The 27039-nt window shown below is 39.0% G+C and overlaps 1 protein-coding gene across 5 annotated transcripts in view; it reads right to left on the minus strand.

Annotated features, from left to right (window-relative positions):
• Window positions 1–27039, minus strand: part of ANO4 (anoctamin 4) — a 198186-nt gene that overhangs the window by 20646 nt on the left and 150501 nt on the right. For all 5 annotated transcript variants that reach the window (XM_056341686.1, XM_056341687.1, XM_056341683.1 and 2 more), the window contains 8 exons: window positions 26913–26973; window positions 20218–20300; window positions 14267–14407; window positions 11470–11634; window positions 7820–7856; window positions 4579–4690; window positions 3462–3519; window positions 675–772 (listed from right to left, as the gene is read on the minus strand). In XM_056341686.1, the coding sequence (XP_056197661.1) occupies window positions 675–772; window positions 3462–3519; window positions 4579–4690; window positions 7820–7856; window positions 11470–11634; window positions 14267–14407; window positions 20218–20300; window positions 26913–26973 (755 nt within the window). The remainder of the gene's footprint in view (window positions 1–674; window positions 773–3461; window positions 3520–4578; window positions 4691–7819; window positions 7857–11469; window positions 11635–14266; window positions 14408–20217; window positions 20301–26912; window positions 26974–27039) is intronic.

The raw sequence follows: 27039 nt of genomic DNA on the forward strand, positions 1-27039 counted from the left end.
CTAATTTCCCTTGATGACCTGCCACAATGTCTCTAGCATCAACTGTTCATATTAATCATATTAAACATGTTCATTAAATACTAATCAATAGGAAATGAACCAATAGGAAATTAATTACCATCAACCTTTTTAGCTAGGGCACAGCTCCATAATATCCTGAAGATCACCAGGGAACCTGTCTATGTACCGGACAGTATGTTTTTCCATCTCTGAGATTTTATATGCCAGCAGTGCATTTTTCTACCTGATACCAGCTCTTTCAGGCATCTTTTATCACCCAGCAAGGAGAAATCCAATTTAGAACTTGCTGGTATAGCTAAAAAATGATACATATAACATTGTGTATTCCTGTGTAAGTTATACAATGGTCCTACAGTAATTTTTAAGGAGTTTTAAAACACTGAATTCAATGTAGTCAGATCAACTACTTCCCATATATTATTTATTTGTTAATATTTACATTACCATTTCACTTTTGCAAACTATGTCCAATGTGAAAAAAACCCAGACACCATTTATACATTTGGAAATCTGTCTTAAAAGTTCTGTATCCTAGGGAGGATTTTCTATTGTAACGGCTACTGTGTCTTGCTTTTATGTAACCAGTCATAAGGAAAGCATAAACTTAATATTCTTCTGTAACCTACAGAATCATAGGCATTGTATTCACTTACGGGTAGCCCAGTTCCATGAAATTATTCCAGGTCTGCTTTAACACCATTATAATACCCATCTGCATACAGAGATCAATAAGGCATCCACTAGGGTGGCACTAAAGAAAAAAATAAATAAAAGTTTAAACAGAAATAATGCCGAGTTTTAAAGCACTTCTTAAAGACAAGAAATGGATAATTTATTTAAATAAAATTAAATGGCATTCTCTGTTGTTTTTGTTTTTTGTTTTTTTGTTGTTTTGTTTTTTTTTTAATATAAATGCATGGGAACATACGAGACTGCATCATATCTTCAGCCTTTTAAGCCCAACATCTAGTTCTCTGCAGAGGTCAGAATCAGCTGAAACCAATGGAGTTTTCACGTTAGTGCTTCTGATATGCTGTGCAGCTGTGGGTGGGACAAAAGTAAAGGCTACCAGGTTTCTCTAACGATCTGAATAGTTTTTGGGGAGGTTGACTGTGCATCAAGTCAAATAATGAAGAAAAAATTCCTCCTGGCTGTAAAGGCAAACAGTTTATGCCTAGAGGATATGCCTAATACTGTTTATTGAGTACTATTTAATGTCTACGACAGAGTGGACAATGCAAAGCTCTTATCTTCTTGAAGAACTAAAAAACTCTAACTATTGAACAACAGTTCTTAGTGTCTCTTTCTGAGTGATTGCTTTAGCAGTGGCTCCAGGCCTTGAAGAAGTGGTGCTGCTTTTGGGAGAGATGCTCAACTAGTACAAATTCAGGCAATTATATGCTTTTTCATCTAGTATTTGGAGAAACATCAAAGGACCAAAACCTTTCTGCCCTCAAACAGCATTTTGCACAATTGACTCTGCTGATTCAAACAATGGAGTCCAAGCTGTATTGTTAAATCTTGGGTATTATGTATAAGTTGATCAGATCACTGTCATAGAAGTGGAACTATTTCTCTAACTTTTAGGGAGAAAAATTAGTTAAGACCTGTAACAAAATATGATATGAATTTTTTATACATACTGCATTATATAGTGCTTAAAACCTGGATCCCTGTTGAGGTTTCTGTTGACCTCATTCAACTTCTTTTTAGATTAAGAGGGTGGCAGATAATTATTCATATAATCTTTTTAAATTAACTTTTCTGGCATTATTATTAAATCACCAACCTTGATTTTTAGGAATTATTCACATGAGCCAATATAACCTGAGAGACACAGATGCAGTATTAATAAAGCAGCAGTGATGTTACAACGATAACATCATTAATATATAAATTGTGGTCTGAATATGCCCATGGACACTGGACTATACTGTGTTATTAAATATCTTAGACTTGGCTTCATCCAACAGGTGAAGAGAGGGCTATTGGAGGGATATCTGGGCATTATATTCTAAAGTCTGTTCCTAATAAGTCCTAGCACAGATATAGTCAATAAAATCGAGACTTTTTTAGTAGATGTTTCTTTTACTATTAGACTTTTTTTTGTTCTCTGAGAAAAGCAAAATAGCAGGGACTAATAGTAGCTTCCACTAACAACTGACCTGTAGCACCTCGCTGTTGCGTTTCCCTCCCAGACCTGGTTGTTTCTTCCTCCCATCTCTGCCTCTGCAGAGAGCTGAGGTTCTTCCCCTGTTCACTGATCCCTGAGATGATTCAGCCCAGTAGTTCGTTAGAAAACTCATTCAGCCAGCAAAAGGAAGAGTTTTCTGGGGATACAGGAACTGAATAGGCTCCTCATAGGGATGGACAAGCCAGAGCCAGTGCAGAGGAAGAGGAAGGAACAAAGTTCTGGGGGAAGGTTCAAAGGAAGAGCAAACTGTCTTCTTTTGGCAGCAGCAAGCTGCTAGGTCAGCTCAGCCCCTCTCAGACTTGGAGGGATGTTTAGTGAATTTCTGTCTGCCCATTTATCAAGTTTCCTTGAATGTACAAAATTCACTACTTCAAAATTAGGATGACTTTTTCAAATTTTTCCTTTTTTTTACTAGTATTTGGATCACCTCTGTTAACCAAGATATTTATATATCTGTGTTTGTAAATTCACGTTGGCAGTGTAAGACCTGCATTTTCCACTTGCCGTTTGTCATATATTTGCAAAGTCCTTTCAGTTATTCAGCTGTGAAGCAGGAAAGAAACAATGGGATATCAGTGTGCAGATAGCAGCACTGGAAACTACTTAACTGGTCCAGAAACTGCTGCTGTTCACTTCCAATAACTGTCCAATGCTTTCTGAATTCTGAATGTATTGCCAAAAAATACCAGGAGTGGTCCTTGAGTGACTTGCAAATCCAACCTCTCATTGCTCTTCAAATCCATTTGGTCTTATAGATATGAAACACCATGCCAGTAGTTCTTTTGGAAAGTTTGTTCAGATCTTTTGGTCAATTTCCAAGTACATTTTATGTGTCTGAATTTTTAAGTTATTATTTTGTTATTTTAGCTCTCTGAGCAGCAAGGCTGGAAAAGCTGAGAAGAAAGGATTTTTTTAGAAGCAAAAAGTTGTCAGATTCATATCTGACTTTGATTCATTTCAAGGATGAAATATTTCCAATGTAAAAATGTGAGTGATGTTTAAACCATCTGATACAAGTATCCAAATGTGATGCGAACACTAAAACTGCTAGCCTTGAAAAGGGCATATATATCAATATGCAGATGTTTGTAGCAGATGTTGGTGTTAGTAGTGTGGAGCTAGACAGCAGCTGAAAACCCAATAACAGACTCAAAAATACCTAGATAGAATAATGTGTCTGCCTCTGCTTGCATTCACTGCATCTTTGGGCAGTAGATAAATCAGTGTGTAGTTAGTGAACACTCACCTCTTCCAGTCTCCACCGGTTTATCAGCCTTAAGTAGGCACCAGGGTGTCCTGTAAATCTTTAACACAGGAATATACATCAACTATGTTGTGTAAGCAGTCTGTTCACAGTAGCAGAAGAAAGCTCACACTGGTTTAATTTAATGTCATCTTAGCGTGATTGATACAACTATAAAAGATGTCATGCATCTTATATATTTTTGCATGTCTGCAAAATGTTTTTGGGGATTCCTGGAATAATTTCCATGAAGGGCTAAGTATATTTTTACTTCCAGTTTTATTTCAATACCAAATACTCTGCTGTTGGATATTCAGCATATGCAGAGAAGAGAGAAAATCTGAACAAAACTGTTCATGTCAGTTTGGAAAATGGTTTTCAACTGCCAGTCCACTTCCTTATGCTGTAACGGGGGCTGTGATATCTGCCTTTCTGTGAAATCAGTGAAAATATTAGTTTTCCTTAGGAAAACATAATTTTCTTACTATTCTCCCATGTTTTCTCCCAAAATGATGCCCACATGCAAATAATCCATACTGATGGGTTTGTCTAATTATGCTTTCTCTACTCAGAGGCTCTTCTTTTGCTTTTAGGGGTCTTTCAGAAAGAGACATACATATATATATATATATATATGTATTTCATGTTCTGTGGAAAAATCCCAACTAGCTCATAATTCACTCTTAGCAGTACAAATTCTATAACAGAAGCAGCAAAATATTCAGACAGTTGGACTAGATGATCGTTGTAGGTCCCTTACAACTGAACTATTCTGTTCTATTCAGAAAGAAAAAGTTTTATTTACTTACCAGTACAAATTATACATATTAAAACAAAGTGAAGTGACTTGCATGTATAGTATTGTGGGATGCATCCGTTCAAAGTAGTGAAATTGTTAAAAGTTAGCATTGAGCCAATGTGGTGTCAGGAAATGAAAACTACGATTGTTTCTGGGTTTTTGAAAGGAAAATAAAACTTCAATTTGTCCTGCTTTGATAGTATGGAATTTGCGTTTTGAGATGTGTGATAATATGTGGTCGCATTTTTTTTCATTACAGATGATTTTATTTCTTCACCCTACTTCATTTTGCACATATGAGAGTGTGGACATCAATCCTACCTTCCAAGGAAGAATGCTATATAAAAGGTAGAGCTGTTCAAATTGACAAACTGAAAAAGAAACATTTTCAGAGTGAAGCTGTTCTCCCACTCGGATTCAGTACGAGGCTGCTCTGTGAAGAAAGAAAGCAAAGTTTCAGAGGTTTAATCAGATTAACAATTTCTATTGGCTAAAAGGCTGCACATATCTGTCAGGGCTGGCAACGTAGTTGTAAATTAGCCTGCTGATTTCAAAATATAAGCTGACAGAAGAAATTGTATCCAAAAGCAGCACACAGCAGGTGAGCTTGTAAAGACTTAGGAATCTTTTCTGATACTGGATATGTATATTCCCAGAAGACTGTAAGAACGTGGTCAAGGTAATATGCGTATTAAACATCCTCCTGGATTCCTGTGTACTTTACAGGCTCAGACACTTATCTTGTTTCCTTTTCTGCAACCTACCATAATGGCATTGCCAGAATGCAGCTCACTACAAGCTATGAAAGTGCCTTTTTGTTAGAGATGTCACGATGAACTGGAGCAAATCTGCGCTGTAATTTTGTTTCATGGATTTGCCCACTGTGCTGGCACCTAAGGACTCCACACAGGTACCAGTGGAGCACCACTGCATGACTCCCTTTCATGAATCTCATGAAACTCATCACAGAAGACTGAGAAAAAATATTTTGCAATGGATGGGGTAAGGCAAATCGGAAAGAAACTTCCCTTCAGCTAGGCCCTTGATCTCCATCTAAAGAAATATCAAGACAGATATTAATAGAACAACTTCTAGGCCAACACATCAGTACCATGTCCTGGAACTACTTTCCACTTGAAAGGAGCTTGTTATTAGTCAACATTGCTGTGAACAGGAGTAATCAGAGAAGTGGAGTTACTAATGGTGATTCTGAGTACTGTAATTATAGTACTCATATACTATTTCCAAAGGAGCCCCAGTAAAGGCCTGGAAGTACAGAAAGAACAATAAACTAGATTCTCTTTAATTAGAGCTGCCTTACCCAGGAGGAAATTTCAAACAGATGCATCAACAAAACCATAAGAGTGATTTGGAAATGCCTGTCAGGAAACACAGGTTTGTGTGTATGCCAGTACATACATTTTCAGCTAAGCAGAAGGAAATAGAACATTGTGGATTTTTGATGCCAGTTGGTGGGAAGGACAAGTTTGGCTTTAACAAAGCTGCTGCAACTGAAGCTTTGATCATATGCCCATTAGGGACAATGGAAACGCTTTGGAGGAACACAGACATGAGCTCGGAAAAAGGTCATGAAAAGGCTGAAGAAGGGTGTCCTGAATGTAGCTTTGCTGTCAATCCAGCTCTGAGCTTATTATGCTGATAAAGATCATTCAAATGGAATCAGCTACTCGGGCCATCCAGTCTGAAAATGGTCAGAACAGTTTGACCCACTGAGTTTTCATACATGTTCTTTCTGCACAGGCTACAAGCAGCAGACCTACCTTCTAGACAACCTGCCAGAAAGTAATCAAACTTCAAAGTCTCTAGACCGTATCTTACTGTCCCCAGGGTGTTACAGGCAGTAAAAGGGCATAGCCTGTGCAAATCACACACTTGAAAGTCATATTTCTCAGCTGTAACTAGGGGGTATCTTTTCCATGGGTACAGGATGGCAAAAATATTTTAAATCTGCAGCATACAAATGAGGACTCTCAGTCTAATAAGAAACAACAGAAAAAAATGCTGTCTTACACAGATGTGCTTTGAACATATCACCTATAACTTCCTAGATGTAGAAAAGCCCTGACACTAGCTAAAATCAGCTGTGTGTTTCCTCTGATCAGACACAAAAAACTGTCCATCTGGTCCAAAAATATCTTAGTGAACATCAACAATGTACAGAGATATCCAGAAGCTCAAATCAATTTCCTCAAACCACTTCTACACATGTCATAATATGGTTTGCTTAATAGGCCTTCAGAAAGAGTCTCATTTCAGGTTTCTTGACACCAAGGAGCCCTTGCCAATTGCTGCCAACTACTGCAATCTTCCAGCATGATTAGGATCTCCAGAGACTGCATGAACCATGGATATATGAGTGATTAGCCTATTGCTACCGCAGTGAGAGTACGTGCTGTCCTTAGAAAACATGTCCTTACTCTAGCATAAAGATCACCTTTATAGGTGAGCTGAAAAGTTTACTCCAACTCAGAACATCATTAGAGTTTAGATGTTGGTAGAGCTGATAAATCAGTTATTTTGCCTCCAAATTACTGCCCCTTTTAAAGACACATATTTGATAGTCAGTAAGTACATGTTTCAAGCCATGAATTTGGTTTCCAGATATGATTCCCCCATTTCCAAGTCTTCACAGAACCCAAGGGTTGTGAGTGCTTGTATTGGGTCTGGCTGAGCCCCCCAGCAGCCCTCATAGCGCTGTGCTTGTATTGGCAGCTAGAAAGGGGGTGACCGCACACCAGGGTTTTGGCTGCTGCTGGGCAGCGCTCACACGGCATCGAGGCTGTTTCTCCAGCCTTCTCCCTGTCCTCACCAGCAGGCTGGGGGTGGGCAAGATCTTGTGAGACATAGCCAGGACAGCTGACCCAAACTGACCAAACAGATATTCTGTACCATATGATGTCTGCTCAGATGTAAAAGCTAAGAGAAAGGAGGAGGAAGGGGAGACATTCATTATTTGTGACGTTTGTCTTCTGGAACAACAGCTATGTGTACTGAAGCCCTGCTTCCTGGGAAGTGGCCAAACATCACCTGCTGATTGGAAGTAGAGAATAACATCTTTTGTTTTCCTTCACTTCTGCACATGTGACTTTTTGCTATTGCTTCATTAAACTGCCTTTATCTTTACCCACATGGTTTTTTTCATCTTATTTTCTCCCACCCTTTTCTGCTGAGGAGGGACGGATAGAGCATCTTGGTGGGCACTTGACGTCCATCCAATGTCAACCCACCACAGTGTTCAGTCTCTCTGAAAACTCATGTTTTTTCTTCCAAGGTTACAATTTTATTAAGTTCTTAAAAGATAATGGTTTGGAACAAGGATCAGTCATGGTAGGTGGGCGATAGTTGTTCACCACTGATTGAATGGCACTATAGCTTAGTTTATATACTCCTTTATTATAAACTTCAGAAAAACATTATTCCTATAGATTGCAAATTAATCAGGATTTTTCATATTTATACAGACAGTATGAATGCTATCACAGTATAGGGACCAAAAAAAATCAGTACAATATCATTCAATTTTGTTTTTAACATTGCTTACCTAAATTTGTCAGGAAAAGAGCAACCTTTTCATACAGCTGTAACAGAGAAGAAACAGCCTCTTAGATATGTGACCAGCTCAAAAATAAAGAATTGCTTCTAGGTAGAGTAACTGCTCTCATTATATGTTAAATCTGACATCCAGATAGTCTCTGTGATGTTCTGATAATGATGATAATAAAACTATATAGTAATAATACAATAATGATATAATCAAACAAGGAACAGTAATATTTTAAAAACTTATACTAAGCTTTTTTCATCCACAATTTATGGAGAAAAAATTGCTGTCACTGTTCCTATTTTACATACACAGTGAAAAAGCGTGAGAAAACTTTTCCAAAAAAACCAAAGCAGAACAATAGCACAACTGGGAGTTTTGTTTTAGCTACGTATGGAACATTTATCTCACAAAAAAAAAAAAATCACCCTAGTAAGAGCATGCTTTGGTGTGTTGGGTATTTTGGGCTTTTTGGTTTTGTTTGGGATCTATTTTTTATTTTGAAAGAGAAGATACTGGGGAAACAGGGTCACTTCAGAGAAAGTCTTTCGTAATCCCCATCACCAGACGCATTTCTTACTCTTAGTTAGTGGCACTGTTACAAATCTTAAGTGGTACTTTCTGTGCTTAGCAGATACCATGCTCTCAAAATCTCTGGGAGACTGCAAAGTTCATAAAGCTTACAAAAACTAACTTGGAGGGCTTTCACAATTAGTATTTGTGAAGGGGCTTTGAACCTATGAAGTACATCACCACCACCATCAGTATTAGTGTAAATTAATGCAATGATTTCCATTTTCTTTAAATGAGTCTGGATCCTGGTCCCACAAAACGCTAGATGTCCTTAACTCACTGATGTCTACAGGCTTACAAAGCTCCTCATATTTCAGGCTGAAGTACTTACTCCTAAAGTGCATATCAGCAATGTTTCTTCTCATTTTCAGTTATCCTTATAAACTCTTGCTTAAACTGAATTATGTACAATTTACAGATCAAACTGTCTGGTTAAGAACTGAAGTCATCCTGAATTATCTCATCCATGTTAACAACTACTTCTTGCTTCTATTAGCTTTTTGCTGCCTTTGGAGTAAATAGTTTTCTTTCAAGTAATGAAAAAGGTGGTTTCTTCTAGGTTCAAAAGGGTAACTGTAAAAGTGCTAAATATCTGGGTGGTTTATATCTTGATCCCAGCAGGGAGTGTACTGTTTTACAAATGTTTGTTGCTCTGCAGAAGCGGGTATCAAAGCTGTATTCTGTCACTGTTCCTCCTGGAACAGTAAAGACCGTGTTAGAGGTTCTGTTAACAATGTTTGTATCCAATTATCTGCAACTGCTGTTTATCGCTACTGGTCCCAAGGCACCATGTTTAGGATCATGTTCTGCTCTGTGTTCATATTTTCTATGGGCAATATCACTGGAATTAACAGCTTTTATTAACCAAGGTAAAGCTAATGATTGTTCCCAGGTCAGGCTGCAGGATTATCTGGGAGACACATTATGCTTGAAGGTGATTTTTTTTTTTTTTTGTTATGATGAATGTGTCAGTGTTAAGTACCTAGCTTTCAGAGCATCCGGTCTAGAAGTTACTTGTGGTCTAGACCTTTCCCCTGATGCTTAGAGAGGTTGTCATCTCATACCACAATCACTGGCAGTTTTCCAGGCTTCCTAGCAGTGAATTCCCTACAGTTATACACATCTAGGTCCATTCAGATTTTATTACTGCATGTTTACTTGCTCTCCTGCTACTTTTCTTGAGTCACACCTGAATTGCTCCTGGGGAAAAAAGTTGTTCTTTTGGGGGGTTTGTTTGGTTTCTTTTTCCCCAGAGAAATCTCATTACTGTCCTTTGGTAAACTACATTAATCCATCATGGGAAGTGAGGGATTGTTCTTAAGTCTTTTGCAAAACTCCTGCGGTTTCATATTTTGGGGATCTTTTTTCTCCATGAGTTATATCCAGATCTAAGGCTGTTGTGTTTATTGCATGGTAATAAGTATAAAGCTTAAACAATCCACCTTTGCAGTGCTCTACTTATTTGATGTATTTTATGAAGTAAAACAAAGTTTCTCAAAAGGCACCTTCAAGCCATTTTCCATTATTTTAAAAATTTCTCTAAGCTGTAAAACTCTTTGAGAACCAAGCAATTTTTTTTGGTGCAGTATTTCTTTGTTGCTACTTCACTGCATACACAATGACTTTTACTGAGAGCTTGGAAATGGATGTTGTACTGACATAGATATATCTAGTTTTCTTTTTATTTCTTTTGTGCTTATTGTGTGCTCTAGGTGGATTAAAGAAAACCCCTAAAAGCTGCAGACAACAAACAATAAATCAAAATAACATAAAAGAAAAGAGCCCTCGGTACTAATTCAGACAGAATAATAGTTTCCACCTCTTCTTTCTGTCCTTTCTCAACATACAGACCCACATTAGGGAAAACACAGGAAAGTCGACAGTTCTTGACAGATTGTCCTAGCCACCAATACAGTCTTGCCTATGCCAAGGGGAGAAATGAAGTCCTGCAGAAAAGCCTCTTGGAATTTCCTGCTATATAAATGAGGGGCTGTTAAAATTAATTTTTAGATTATGAAAAGGCTTGGGTATTGCACAGAAAAGAAAGCAGTCTCCAGTCCAGCACCTGAAAATGTGCAGGCCTGAAATAACATCTCATATTTCCCCTGGGAAGTAAGTCAGCATATCTGCTGGAGCAAAGCCTAACATGCTTTTTGGAGAAGATGCTTCCTTCTGAGTGGATAGAGATACCCCACCCTGACTCCAGTACCTGGATGGTTTGTAGGCTGATTCCTCCTCCTCCCTGAGATGCATTCTTATAATGTCAGTTGACAAAAACCTGATACTAAAAGGCCATATACCTCTTGGCAAGAGCAACTAATGGAAGACATATTGCTATCACAGCAATATACAGAAGTATCTGCATCTCGATGGAAGGACGACACTCATTCCCTATCTAATCTATATTATGCTGTCTTACTGGGACTGTTACCACATAGAAATTCCATTTTTGTCTTTGCCCCAAGTCTAGTTCCAAATTAGTTCACAAGAATAGCTTGACCTTAGCCAGCCCCCCTACAATGCACCCAGACCATGTCTCTGGTGTATCTTGGCAAAGGCCATAGGCAACTCATGGAACAAGTCATGTCTGCTGAAGCTTTGTGAAGTTTACAGCCCAAGGAAGTTCTCCTACAAATGGACATTATGTCTGTATATGCATATCCTCACTGGTAAACTATCGTGAAAACTGAAGCTGGAATTACTGAAACTAGTACAGGTAAGAGTTAAGATTGGCCACTGTATTTAAAAAAAATAAACCAAAACACTAATTAAAAAGGAGGATATTAATGAAATAGACTGAAACCTGCAAACATACGAAAGGAAAAAACAGGCAGAGGTTAAAACAGGAGTATGGACATGTTTTTAGAACATTCAAACGTGCTTTTCACTATGTTTTAGGTTTGAAATTGTACTTTATACGTACATTACTTTGCAGTCATTTATGTCCATCAACAATAATGCCATGTCTGGCTTAGCAAGACATTCCATTCCTGCTGGAAAAGGAACCTAAAGCACTCAGTGGTCTGCAAGCTGATCTGATGCTCAGGTATAACTTTGGATATGTTAGTTTTACTCACCACATTTAGTAGCATGATGATGCAAAAGTTGATGCACACTGCAGTCCCTGTAGTTGCAACCTGAGAGTTATTCCTGATTAAAGCCCACTTAAAGGCAGCAAAAGTGCTGACAGTCACAACACGGTAAATAACAATTCCAAAAACAGCAGCAATCACCACACAGATCTAAAGCGGGGGGGGGGGGGGGGGGGGACCGACACAAAAAAAAAAAAAAACCAAAACCAAAAAGAGAGAGAGAGGAGAATCTGAAAACATTCAATAGAACAGGAGTTGACTTCTTCCTGCAAGTCTGAAAACTAAAACAAAACAAGATTTGAAAAATACATCCATTTTGATTTCAGAGAAAGGTTTCAACAAGAATATTCTTCTTATTGTGAAGTCATTTTTATTTTCCATAGTCAAAAATATCTTTGAAATCATATTAAAATACTCTTTAGTTTTAAACATTTTCTTGAAAATGTACCTCTTCCTTAGTATTAATATGGGAAACAGTGTTGCCAACTCTGGGAATTAGAAGTTTTCCTTACACGCATGTTCCCCAATGTGCAAAGGCTAGTCCCAGGCTGATGTCCCAACTTGATGATGTCACATTTGGGATGGATTTTGTGCTCTGATGGACTTCACACTTACAGGAAAAACTGTGTCCATCTGTAAGCACTGCCTCAACAACAACCCTGACAATGTACTCTAGCAAGTTGTTTCTTGCTACAGTTCTGGAAAGATTCTATCTAGGGAAGATATCTGGAAAGATTCTATCTCCTCATACCTCAACAAGGTAACAAATTCAATTGCCCTTGTAATTTCTTCTCTGATGAGACTTTCAGCAAAAGTGACAGTTATAATGTGAAAGCCATGCAGCTGAGCCAGGATGCTAAATTACTTGATGTTCTATATGCAACAGTTGAGTACTAAATGACAACTGTTTTCCATTGTGACCAATTTACGTCACAGTTTAGCAAGGTATCTAAAGGACAAACAGTTGGGAATTAGCTTGGGTGACTCATCTCATAGAAACTCTGACACAGGGCTTATTAGATAAGGAGAGTTACATACAGACAGCTTAAACCTATCAAACCAGAAATATACCTAAGCTAATTGAATAGGCAAAATTATTTTGAAAACACTGAATACTAATCAAGCTGGTTTAATGTTTTATTACTTACAACACTGATTGCCATAATCCCAGTACAGAAGAAAAAGTGTGCATGAATGTGAAGGATTCTCTCTGGGTTCCCTGCATAGTGTTGAGGGGAAGGACCACTTTCCTTTGTTAACAGGGAAACACTAACCTGGTTCCAGGTGTATTAGTAACTGCACTGTGAGAGTCAATGCCATGAAATTTTGGGAACTGCTCTAGCTTGAAGTTTTGGTAAGCATATATCTCCTGTGCTTAAAGCTATAATTTTTGAGGAATATTTTTACCTGAATGGGGGAAAATTCAGAGTTTTTCTAACTCACTGGAAGCCCACGCTATGCCAACAGTAAAAAATATCTTCAGTGAACATAATCCTTGTCCTGTTTCAAGGACTGTTATGGAGACAATTTGTGGTGCATGCAATTCAGAGCAAGGCTACTCTCTCTGGCATTTTGAGCAAGATCTATCACTAGGCTAAGAAGATTAATGACGTTTGCTAAAGGTAGGAAGTGAAAACTGTCCCCCTTAGGAAAAAAAAATAATATTTATATATAGGGAAAATATGCAAAATGTTGCAGGTGTAGAATCAGTTCTGAGCAGATACTGCAGTCCTGAGCAGACCTAAGTGTCTTCAAGGGCTGAGCCAGACAGTACCCTGACTCCTCATGCCCAGTGTTTCTCTATGTTTCTCTGTCCATTCATCTGACATACCAGAGCACAGTTCATCTCAAAAATGCTCTTGCCTTTCTTGTCCAAGATTGCTTTGGACAATTTTAAAGCCATTAGTTTCTTGCAAGCCCTCTGCCCTGTTCCCTCACATCTCATTCAAACACAAAGTTGCTGGGCTAGCTCATTTACCTGGCTCTCCACAGCTCCTGAAATTATACACATATATCTAATTTTCTAGCCCCCTGGAAAAGCCCTAGTAAACTCCACAAGGGTCTGAGTTGAGGCCAGTTGTGTTTTCAAGACCAGTCATACCACTGCTGTTGTCATGTGAATAACAGTGAGTAACAACAGCTTCAGTGAAGTTAGAGGATGGGGGCATTTCAGCAGAAATGCATGTATCTCTCTGTTAGGTGAGATTTCGCTGCTGCATTTAGTTTTGCACTTCAGAAGGTGGGGAGATGTCTCATTTTACACAAGTAACATCAGTTTCTCCATTTCAATTGCATTAGGAGTATGAACCCTCTTTCCTTTCTTCCTCAATACACTGAAAAACCAGGACATATTAACATCATTAAGGCACCTTAGCTAGGTTCTCTGTAGAGTTTGCGAAGAACTGCCTCTTCCTTGGCATGTCTCCCCAGCACTCTGCACTGTCTACACAGGGAAGGCAAGTAAACCAGTGAGCCAGTTCCGTCAGCTGAAGCTGGAGCCTAAATGTGAAAATGTCACTATTCTGGCATGTGTGTTGCTACATAGTGTTGTACGTATAGCCTTGAAGGAAAGACTTAACTATCTGTGAGACTCAATGAAGAGTAAACTAGTGTAGCACTTTAAGAAACTCAGGTGATTTTCTATGTATTGATTTTCAGCCTGTGGTGAACATGCTAGAGTTTATTTCACTTTCAAGCAGTCATATCTAATATCCATACTCTCTCAGCAGAGGTAATATTATTTTGTATTTTTTCAGCGGTAAATAAATAAAAGTTCTCAAACCATAAAAAATATTCCAGATGCAGAAACAATGAGTCTGCTGCATTTATCTGCAAATGCTTGATAAGGCTCTGGCTTCCCGGATATGGGGTTCATTCGTTCTTTCTTGGAGTACTTGGCTTCAAACTGCGGACGTATTTCCTCCTAAAGAACAGACAGACAAGGTTCACATACAGCACAGGTAGGAAAGATTCTGTAGGAAACTTCATTTGTCAGATACTGTTGTTGGGAATTACATCTTTGAATTCAGCAGGTGGTACAGCTACTATAAAAGCTGAGCTGTGAAATCAGGTGTCCTTCATGGGGACTAGAATAAATCACTGTACACATGAAAACATATTGGAAGTAATTAGTAAAGTCATCTAGACAATGCCTTTTGAAACTATATGACTGTAAATCAAATCATTTTAAAGTTCATACCACAGAGTTTTCCAGCCTGGTATTATCCTATAGATACTGGAATTCTACATCAGAGAAAAAAAGAAAAAAAAAAACAAACCACCAACTTTTTTCCAAAACTAATTGCCATTTGCTAGGTAATTGGTTACCTTCCCATTATCAGAAAGAAGTTTCTCAGCATTTGAAGAAGCTGCCATCATGCCATCTAATACTGCTCAATCCCTTCCCAGCTTGGACAATATTATTAGCAGGAACAGCTTTCAGCAGCAGAAATATCAAGTCCTGCTTTGCCATGAAAACTCTCTTCTGAAATAAAACCTGGGGTTTCTTGGGGAGAGGCTTGGTTACATCTGTTTACAGCATTGTCAGAAGACAGGCTCACCCTTAGTTGCAATAAGACCTCACATTTTTCAGCTGTAGTAGGGCTACCCCACCACCCTGCCACCTGGGATGTTCACCAACAGCTGTATATCCTGTGCCACCTCACCCAAGTTTGACATCAGAGATGCTGTCAGAGATGAGACAAAGCACCAGGCTGTGAGGATGAACTGTCACAGCTGCTGGCAGTACATTTACATTAGATCAAGTTTTACAATGCTCTGATGCATGCTGGAGAACTGCTCCATGGTAAACTGGCTACAAGGGAGCACACAGGCAGCTATGGACTGTCTTTGCAGCTTTTCCACCAGGTCTCTGCTGTGTATTTCTTTATAAATGCCAAGAACCCAGCTTACCAATTTCAGTCACTTCCAGCCCTTCAACTGCATTTAATTTAACTTTGACTGAAAGTTGTAAATACCTGGACCTTAAATGACTGCATTGAAATAGGTGAATGTTAACTGCTCATACAAATATTTAGAATGTTAATAAAAATAAGATATCCTAAAATTCTACACCCTTTTAATAAAATTCTTCCCGGGGGGGGGGAAGTTACATCTCATTCTCTCGAATTTTGAAGGCACTTTCTCAGTACAGTTAATTTCCAAACTCAAGCAGCAACCTGGTAACATAGCATTAAAAATCTGAGGCAGGTATGCTCAGTGGCAATGCCTGTGTTACTAATTACATGCTTGAGGAAATCAGCCCTACACTAGCTATATACAAAGGCTAGACATGTTTCTGTGGAGGCAGGGTAACACCTTGCTCTTATTCTACCTTGCTCAAGCTGTTCCTGTCATATCAGGGCTGAAGGCTGCTGAGCAGACCATAACCTAGCAAGAGAAACACTGCAATTAGTATCCCTGTGTTCCCAGGGACAAGCAAAAGGCCAGAGTGTGATAGCATTGAAGCAGGATGCTTGAGAATGACACCCTGTAAATTGTGCAAGGGCTCTGCCAGTTGGCTTACTGAGTCAGAGTCATGTACAAGAAACCCTTTTTTCTCTACAGCTTTCTCTAAGACAAGGTTTGATTATGTTTTAAAATCTGCGCTAAGGGGAAGTCCTTGTCATATCCACCCATCCATGCATCTAGGTATCTCCTGCGATCTCCACTCAATTCAGATAATGCAAGTGCTGTTTTTACAGATACCCTCTACACAAAAATGAAACTCTGACATGAACCTTCATACCTGTTTAATGACACTTAGCAATGCTAAGCACAGCTTGGGGTAGGAAGTGACCAGTACTATATCTGTCTGAGCTTAATGACAGAAAGTGACACTGAAGAAAAAGGAAAAAGTACGCTGTAAACAGCAACAGAAGCCATATTTCAATGGAGAGTGCCAGGAACTCTGGTTGGTTTCTTGTTGTATGCCCAGCCAAGACCCAGTTACTCTCCATGTCTCCCACCTTGCACCTAATTTACAAGAAAAGGAAATCCAGATATGCAGGTTGAGAGAGTCAGAACACATTCAGCTCATGTCCCCAGGCTCGGTGACCTGGACACTGCAGGGGCTGCTGCATGATTGCTTTGGGTGAAAATCTAAAGTAGTGAGGAATTCACAAGGTTGTATATCTGAACAACTTCAATTCTGCTTCCCATCATCTTCATTGTTTCATTCATTTGTCTCTTCATTTAGAGCAGAGAAGTGTTAATGAGGTGATAGGAAGCCTTATAAATGTTTCCCCCCCCTGCCCCCCCCACCTATTGTTGGCAGGAATTAATAAATTTCCCTCTGTAGCAAAGCCTAATTTTTCAATTTGACAATGAAAATTAAAGCAAGCAAAAGCTAGACATAGCAGATAATGTTAATAAAAATAACAATCTTTATTATCAAAAGCTTGTGACTTAAAATGGCAATTAGAAGTCTTCAATTGATTTCTTTGAAATAACTAATAAAAGAAATCAGCTGATTTTTTCCAGTGATAACTGAATGGAACATAGAGAGGAAATTTAATTAGCACTGATTTTATTAGAAAGTAGCACTGTAGGAGTAAAATTTTTCACCTTATGGAGGCAAAATTCTCACTGACATCTCAATGACATGTACAAATTTATGATCAAACTCAACAGGATGTGTCTTTTTCAATCTACACAAAACAGACTGTTCTCCTTCCTACCAGCTTCTCAAATATGGATCATTTCAACTCTCTACTCACAGAAGAAACCATACTGATTTCAGGAGTATCAAGTATGGATTAATATGTGCTGCCTTAGGCCAGATCTTTCTGCACTAAAAGAGCTACTCTAAATCTCTTTGTAAAATATATCCTTCTCTTTCAGGAGGTTTCTGAGTCCCTCCAGTACTGGATTCTTGCAGGAGTCCTATCCTTTCTATCCAAGGATATATTGTCCTCTATAGCTCAGATGTAGAAAGAGGATTTGTAAAAGACCGAAAATCTGAATCTTGATCAGATTGATAGAACCCCCAGAAGTAAGTCTCCTTGCAAAGCTTGCGGTTTGCAGGTCATCCTGCTTGCAGCTGAAGGCAATGGCAAAGTGAAGAGGTGGACTTCGAACCACAGAACAGGGAAATGATCTCAATGCTTTCTCACCTGGGCCACTTGCTTCCAAAGTGTGACTGTCTCAGGGGCAAAGTCCTGCAAAGACCCCAGTGCCAATGGAAAAGGTCAGCATTTGATACTCAAGAGGAAGAGACAATGGTCCATAGAACCTTAGAGCAAGGACATGCTTGAGTTGTGCAGTAAGTATGGGCACTTGCAGCTGGAGCATTTTCAAAGACACCTCTAAGTATACCTTCCTGAGATCTCACTGAATGCTGAACAAAGGAGGAACTGATGCCTCAAATGCCAATGAGATACTGATGCTCTGATGACTGGTCACATAAATCTTTGCAAAGCAGCCAGTTGAGCTCCTATTGGCATCTTTAACCTCTAACTTGGGAGAGAAAGGTACCTTCTGGCACATGGCTTCTGAAAGGACTGCTACCTCCTGCTGTAAAGACTTGAAAAACTCCCTCTAGAACTGTAAGAAGGTGCAAGGAATAGGTCTGGAGAAGTTACACTCACCACTGCCCCAGGGCACTTGACCAAGGTCTTGTTGACAGAGCTCATTGGAAAAAGTCTGGTGTGAGAAAGACCAGCTGGCCATCAGCAGGGAATGGTCTGCTGATTCAGAAATCCTCTGAAAATTACCAACATGCATGTGTCACCCTGAAGCCCAAACTGAAATAATCTGCCTGTGGAACGTAAGCACCTCTTATAAAAAAATAGTGTTATTTGATAGACATCATGAAATAAACACACCATATTTCTATGAGGATAGTTTCAACTACCAGAAGCTCTTTCAGGCTCTCTGACTGGAAGAGGAAAAATGTAGCAACTGTATTCTCTTTGGTCTTTTCAGTGTTTATTTCAGCTAAAGACTTAGTTGCATAGGCATGCTAATGCTCTCCCAAAAATGCTTAGAAAGAAAAGAGTGACTCTTGCATGGGAACGCTTTCCTCCAGGCTCTGCAAGAGTAGTAGCAGCAAGGTTTGGGCATAAAGAGGAGAGGGGAACAGAATGGGGAGTGGTCCTGAATGGGCTTGAAGCTGTTGTGCTCACACCTGAGCAAAAGCCTCCTTCAAGCACTACCACAGCAGCCAGAAATCACTTAGTATTATTACATGGGAAAAAAACCCCCAAGCAACCAACCAACAAACCAACCAAAACAAAACAAAAAACCAAAACCACAGCATCACTTAAGGACAACCTTACCAGGAAATTCAGTATTTGTAAATGAACTGATCATAGAAGATTCAGGTAGACTGGCTTTATAAATCAGCATAATCCCAAATCCACTTAGACTAAATGGTGAAAGGTGCAGATACATAACATCCCAAACTATAAACATCTGCAAGACCAGGCTTCCTGGGAAAAGCATTAAAAGGGCCTCATACTGTTCCTCCTTGTATATTTGTTAGTTTAAATTCTCCTTCTTATTCTGGGGACACTGAGCTATAATCCTGACTTGGAAATGGCATCTCTCTTTTGCCTCTTGACAGCAGCAGCAGTAGCTTTTTTGCAACCAGCCATGAGGGGCCATGATCACTGCAGGTCGATCCTGACCAGTATTTGAATGTCAGGCAGGACCATCGGTGTGGTCCCTCTGTAACTCATCAGCACTGGCAAAAGCAGGCTGCTAATCTCAGGAGAGTTAAATCAGCACTAGAGTATTTTCTAAATTTACGACAGTAGTCCTGAAGTGTCACCAAGAATTGACAGCATATATGCACAAATGATAATGTTCCTTTTGCTACAAAGAAAACAATTTCTAGTTGTGTAAGTTATTTTCTGTGATGTTCTTGGATTATTTTCTTAGTCATTAAGCATTAAAAAAATAATCCTATTAGCAAATGAGCAATTGTACAGTTTCATGTGTTCATTGAACTACAGTGCCTTGTAGAGACAAAAATCCTGTAAGTCAGAAGTCTGTTTCTCTGCTGGCAAGATTAATGAAAAAGAAATTCTTCCACAGAGGCAGAAATCTAGAAGTTCAACAGCATTGAGACCACAACAGCAGCCTCTTACAGTCCCTCCAAGACCTTCAGGACAGTCTCTGGAGAGGAAGGAGAGCAAACTGTGGACATCTATATGTCCAAATCCCTCTCGAGCGCTTTTATGCAACACCCACTGAATCTTGCTTTTCTCCTGCATAATAAAACCTTCTAGTGGAAAAAAAACCTTAGACCTCAGCTCTCCATCCCAAAACCATGCTGTTTCTTTCTGGTAACCACCACAGAAAAAAAGTCAAGGCTATTTTTTGCTGTTTAGTTTCCTCCCTAAGGGGACTTTCTCTATCAGCAGAGGATGAATTAAATCCTTTGAGTTGGTTCATCTCCCTCAGTCTCTCCACAGCGCAGTATACTTAGGTTACCAGCACCTGAATGTTCAGAAGCTGGTACAAGCCTCACAAGGATTTCTTCTCCATCAGTATTCTTAGTGGCTATTTAAAATGATAGATAAAAGCTCATTTGCCAAAATGAATAGTACCCTGTGTTGTAAAGAATTTCCTTGGATTCAAAAGTAAAAATTTTTATCTAAAATGATTATTTCCTATTTTATGAAGATTGGAAGAATGAATTTAAAATATTTAGAAAAGAAAAACATGCTTACATTTTTACACAAAACTTTTCATATTAAAGATTAAAGAGTACATTTTTTTTATACACACCTCTTCTTCTTCCCAGTCTATCAAGTCCCAGTCATACGCAATTACTGCTCGCCTTCTTTTCCAAAACTCCAGAAATACAGTTGCTGCAGCAAACAGAAAAAAAATTACGAAAATGTTTTTAAGTCAAGAAAATGTTAATACCTATCAAAGAACTGTTGAATGAAGCTGTTACATTATTTTAATTTCTTTGCATAAATGGGTTCCTTAGAACAGCAAATCATGCTGATGATCAAAACTGCTTTCAAAAAGCATTGCTTTCTAAGGATTACTTTGTGTGCTTCAAATATGATTGAGGCTTTACAGATTTCATTTAGTGCTAATGAGAATGTTTCATTTCTAACTAGCCAAGGAAGTACTCTCAAGAATAAAATTGTTCCTGTGAGTCATCATTACTAGATAAAGCAGATTTCTCATGAAGCTAAGGGTCTCTGTGAGCTATTGTAGATTAACCAGTAACCTTCCTTTTTTGAAGACCATTTACAGTACACAGAAAGCGGAACCCAGAGGAAGCACATTTTCGCATGTGTGAATCTGCAGAGTACTACTGAGGAAATGGGAACTTTTGTTTTACACCTTTCTAATCCAGCCCATTTCTTTTATACTACATGACTGTGTATATGTGGTGTGGAATTAATATCTGACAATTAAACATTGTGCTGTACAGCCCTTATTGACAGAGTTCAAGATGGTGTAATATGCCTCTACATGACTATGCTTCCATTTTGTGATGGAAAGAACAATTAAGGAAGCACTCAGTCATTAAATAATGTGTTCATATTGTGGGGATTAATACTGGGCCTGTTTATGGGTATATAAGGTTTTTTGATTTGTTTTGTTAAAAGACTGTAGAAGCTGCCTAAAGCTAACACAATCAATGGGGAGGCTTCCTCTACCGCTGTGAGGTTTGGCTCTTCCCTTTGTTGCTCACTAAAAAGCACCAGGCTGATAACCTCTTTGTTCATGAACTAGCACAGTATCAGCTGTAACAGTGTCACAATCGCCTGGCAATACCTTCCACATCCAGTCCTAAAAGCCTCTCCTTAACAGACTATCTGCCCTACTGCAGCATACTGATAGCGATGCAACATGATACTAAACACTAATATCAATTTGGTGAAAGTGAATTTTTAGCTAGTAAGAATTATTATATTTTAATGTATTAGCCAATGCAGCTAAGATATTCTTAGAAAATGAACACTGCGAGCAGATAAGGTAAGGTATCAAAAACATGTTTAAAGGGGCAGCTATTTGGTTTGAAGGCTTTTTCATATATCACATCATCCTTTTCCTGAAAGCTGGAGTTATGTTACACCAGGTAACCAGCTGCTTTGAGTTAATCTAATAAAGAAAGTAAGTTCAATCTCCTGAGCCTAATGTTTCTATGACTCTTTGTAACAATGTCAGTATGATTGGTTGGGATCAGCAAAACTAGTAAGTGCTAACCAGGCTCCACTGCTGCTGAAACACCACAGTGTTCATTCCTTGACTTGTCTTCTGGTGGAGCTGCTTCTCTCATATTAACTCATATTGAATTATTTTGTATAGGCTAAACAAGCAGCCCTGAACTTTTTGGAGACCTGGGAGAAACAAGGCTGATTGATTACTACCAGTCTGTTTCCATTCCAAAAAGCAGCTGGAAGCAGGACTCAAATGGGTGTATGAGTCCACAGGCATGAACCTCTCAGATAAGTCTGTGCTGAACCATACTTTTCTTTCTTCTTTTGCACACACCTGGGGTGAGGAGTATTTAGTACATTTAGCACCTGTCAGTGTAAGTTTGTTCAGTTACTGAAGCTTCTTTAGAAAGCTATTTTGAAATCATTAAGTAGCAAATAGGATGATCTGCATAGTGCTGTTTTAGCTTTTACTGTGCTGTGCTTTTCTTCCTCTACCCAGGTCAGTATGCACTTTTCCCTTGCTAGATATTTAAAATTGTGCTATAAATAACCATCCTTGATTGATTCACAGTACTACTGAGGTCTTCTAGAAACATACTGCATTTTGAAATATCTCTGCTTTTTTTCTAGTCAAGTAATCACTAATACCCTGTATCACACTTCAGCATTCTTTTCTGACTTTAACAGCTCAACAGGACACGGTTGTACTTTTTGTTCTCCCATTTTCCAATTGGTATGTTTAAACCAGATGCTAAGAATTCTCCAAAAATCCTGCTCGGAATTTTGAATTTCTTATAGGCCTTAACTCCCAGGTCTTCTGCTATCTTTTTCTATACTATGCTTGCCCTGCTTCAGAGCTCAACCTTGCAGCTCAGTCCTCAGCATCCACTTGTACAAACAGCTGTCTTGCCAACATTTCCTCAGATGCTTCTGAAATAAGCTGTGATTTTATCTAGTAAAGCAAATGGCCTCTTGCAGCAAATAGTTTAATCCTGATCTTTCAGAAATCCTGTTCCTGTTGTATTTCAGAACAGCATTTACTATATGCATCTGACTTCTGGAATATATTCTAAATACCAGGAATGTTGCTGAAGAATGTCCTTAAATTCTGTCTCCTTAGAGAGCAGATCAATGTGAATGTTTTACGGTAGATGCAAGGTTTGTAGGAAAGTAGTCTCTAATTGATATATTTAGAAAAAAATGTTTTATGTTGGTATTTCTTATTGCCTGAAAAAAGTGTTAAATTTTTCATGAAGGCCTTCCCCCCCGTGCCCCCCCCCCCCCTTAACTTTCAGCAAGTGTTCTAAAGCTACTTCCTTTATCAGAGGAAACAGGCTTCCAGGTAGACAAGAAGAAATTTCAAAAAGGACTTTTCTTGTGTCCCTTAGTCTCCCAAAGATATATAGAGACAGAGAAATTACCATAAGCCCACCTTGTCTCTAGCAAAGCATAAGAAATGATAAATAGCTGGACTCTCCTGTTGGACAGTTACCAGTTACAGAACTTTGCTACTGAGCTTCAGGAAACATCTAGATAGCGATATCTTTGCACTAGCTTTCCCCAGTACTTCAGCTGGGAAAGGGAAAGCTGAAATTCCATCTGGCTCTACGGCAACATGTTGGGAGTCAACTAATTATCAAGTTTACCTAGATTTTTCTCTGAGAATGACATTTTTTGCACTTTCACTGTCAACATATATTTGGAACAAACATCTTTCTTTCATTTTCTGTCTTTGGTAGAGAATCCAATTCAGACAGTAAAAAGAGAGGAGTTTTTCCTAGGAATGGGATCTACCTTTTCATCAAGCTCAACATATCTCAAGAAGTACATAAAGGGCAAAGTGTAGGTGTTTCCCTCTAGCACAGAAACACAAAAATTGCCATTGCTCACCTCTTTTTGAAAGCTTTAAACATCTGGAAAATATAAATACTAGAGATTCTCAAAAGGAAGAATTCTTTTCCAGCTTCTGAGATGGTGACACCTCAGTGAGCATCAACAACAATCTGTTCACCAATAAAAATGCATTAGTGTTTATAGGGACTTACTGTTTCCTATAAACCACAGAGATTTTCAGCTTCAATCCTTTTGAAAGGGTTTTTCCTTTCAACAGAATCTCCAGTACAGGAAAGCTTATACAAACTACCAGTGAATTCCTCCTGTGTACCAAAGACAGTCTTATATTTTGTCCTTTGCTACGTCAGTCTAAAATGAAAGTTGTTTTATGTCTTTCAGGTACAGCTTAGTAAAATCATATTTTTTCCTTATTATATCAATTACTTTTACTTCTTATATAAAATTTTGCTTAAACTGGGCAGAAATACAATAAATGAGGTGATGGGTCAAGATATTTTTTGGACAAAAGTGTGTTTCTATTCCAGTTATCTCCCAGTGCACTTGATAATTCCAACCTTACTTTGATGGGACCCACTTACCCCACAGTGAAGCACTGTAAAAGATGGGTCCTTGTGCTTCAGAGTCCTACAGCCAGATTCATTGCCATTCCACAAATTGGGCAGCCCATACTGATATTTGTTGTAATTCCTCTCCCTAGCCTAGCCAAAGCAGTTTGCTCATCATTTGGAGAAGTATTTTATTTCTATTTTAAAAGTGAGCAACCCACTTTGTCCATCAATTAAACATGTCTTTAAGAGTAAAGGAAGGAAACCACCATACAGATCACCTCATGCCTGGTTTTGAAAACCCCAAGCAAATGGCTGAGGCTCCTCCCTCAAGATGGGAGTTCACGAATGGTTCTACAGACAGTCAAGAATGTACTTTAGATAATAAGACAGTGGCTAAGCTCAGGCTAAAGAGGTAACACAATTCTAGCTGCCTTGTCTTGCTTTCATTTTCTTGATTTAAAATCACTGCCATCATTATTTTGTATGCTAGTATCTGTCAAGCTGAACCATCTAGAAGGCTGAACTTTTTACAGCCAATTTGTCATGCACTTGCCAGTTGTTTCATGTTGACAGAAAACATTTCCACAGTCAAACTGCTATCGTTGTTTCTTCTCTTCTCCTACAATTTGCTGAGATGATGGTAATGCCCACATCTGCCAGCAGGCCTACTGCAGCTTGAAAATCCATTTAAGACAGACGGTAAGCCAACTCATAAAAACAGTACCAGAAAACCCCTGGGAAGTGTAGCTTTCCTTGTTCTAAAGCTGCTTTAGCCCTAACTGTGTGGAAAATACCTCCACAATTTCACTGTTGTCTCAGAAAAGTCTTATTTAAGAAACTACAGTTTTGGTGGAGCCACAGAACCGCCCCATGCCCCAAACTCTTACCCTACACTCACAACCTCCGTCCTGTTGCTACCTCTACATCCCTCTTGGCAACAAGCTCACAAGCATGGTGTAAGCCAACAAAAGTGGTGGGGAAGTCTCTCACCTCAGACACTGTCCAATAGTCTCTTCTCCACTAGCCAAATCACGCAGAGGGCAGCATTTGATATATTTTTTCTTATCTCTCTGTGGGCTTATGTTCTGGAGATGCATGGATGGGCAGCGCATTTCCCACTCCTGGCAGGCTGGTGGGGAGATATCCCCAGAGGGGATTGGGTCTGGGAGTCTAACAGTGATTCTGGAGGGGAAGGGAGGAGAGGCTAACCAGAGTGAGGTGCAGCTCCTGTCAACCAGGAACAGGAAAGAGAGAAGGCCTGCAACATTTTGTAGGCAGGCATGCTCAACCTGCTCAGCCTTCTCCCAGGCTGCAACCACAAGGCAGGACCAGGCATGGTTACCTAGGTGAGGGACTCACCTTACTTAGAGCTGCTTTTCCTACAGCCCTGGCTCTGGGCAGTGCTAAGACAGGTGCAGTGCTGTAAGCACAGCTATTTCCTGATATCAGTAACTGTTAAGGAGGAACAAAAGCACTTGTGCAAAAAGCTGCGCTCCAAAGATACGCTCACCAGCAGTTAGGAACAGTGACATAAATGTTCAACAGTGTTAACACATTGATTTTCTCAGCTGAGATGGAAGTCCCTGCCTCTAAACTGTCTTGGAAATTTTCAACTTCAGTGAGCACATAGAGAACAAGGTTGGAAAAGCTGAGTAAACATCTAAAAAAATCTTTAAATTTTTGGTGATCCTCAGCTCTGGTATAGCTCTAAAACAACACTGAAATACCAAGGAGAAACATAAAATCTGTGGATTTTTTCCTTAATGTAACTTGTGGTATTTTAACACTGTCAATATTACATGAAATGGCATGAATAGGCTTGATTAGTATACGACCTAATTTTATCAGTTAACTAAGACAAAAACAGAGTTTTGGAGCAAGGAACTGAGACAGACAGGTAGGCGAACCTGTGTTGTTCTGATGGCTCTGATGTTGCCTCCTGGATATCTCTTGTGCCTCAGTAAAGAGATTTGCAATTTAAAATGGAGATTACAAGAATTACTTGGACATCTTTCCAAAGCAGTTGGAGGTGTTTGAGTAAGAACAGGAGAACGATGGCTAAATCAGGATAGGTCAAGCACCTGGAGCTGTGAGATGGATGCCATTTTTCAGGCACCTCATCGAGCCATTTTCTAAAGGTGTTAACCTTCTCTCAGAATGGCATGGTAGCAGCTAAGAGTCTGGGCATGCTCAGGGCATATTTGAAAGATTTTTTTGTGCTGCCAGAAATCATTGTTTCCTCTTACCTTCAATTCTGCTCACAAGACCACAGTACAAAGAATAGTTGAGCCAGAAATAGAATTGTCCTATGGGCAAAATTCAGCCTCCATGGCAACAGTTAGACCACTCTTGGATCAATTTGTCACTCAACTCTCACATTTATTTCACCAGTTTTGCTTTAATTACAACCGATTTACATGTATTGTAATTAAAACAAAACTGATGAAGTAAATGGAAGATTTGGTTGAATGGCAAACCAGCTTACATATATTTAAGTTTTCCTGCTGTTCTACAAGGTGGGAAAAACAATACATTAATTCATTTTAGTACAGACACTAGACTAAGCTGCCCTAAGCTAAGAGAAGCCCTGAACAGTAACAGAGAAAAGGCCTCAGAGCCAACAGATCAAAAACCAGTTACAGCCCACCCCCCAGAATATAACTATCTGCATAGACACTACATACTGCACTCATGTTTTTATTTTAATCAAAATTATCACATAAAAACCTGATTTCAACCACTTCCATCTTCCTTTTGCAGAAATAGAAAAGAATCAAGCCTATATTGATTTTCTCAGTGTTTGAAAAAAAAAAGTGCTAGAAATTACAAAGGCCTATGTTGCATCACAATCTTTAAGAAGATTGTGCAATTACTTAATATCAAAACAAAAACTTACCCCATACCGCCATGAAGACAGCAAAAAAGACAGTCGCTCCATTGTCAAAAAGGTGGGTTACCTGAGGAATACATATATTAATAGTGTGATCAATTTGTGATAATTTGTGCCTACTTGGCAGCCTGGC

This window comes from Falco biarmicus, chromosome 5 (genome assembly GCF_023638135.1).
Source record: "Falco biarmicus isolate bFalBia1 chromosome 5, bFalBia1.pri, whole genome shotgun sequence".
NCBI lineage: Eukaryota > Metazoa > Chordata > Aves > Falconiformes > Falconidae > Falco > Falco biarmicus.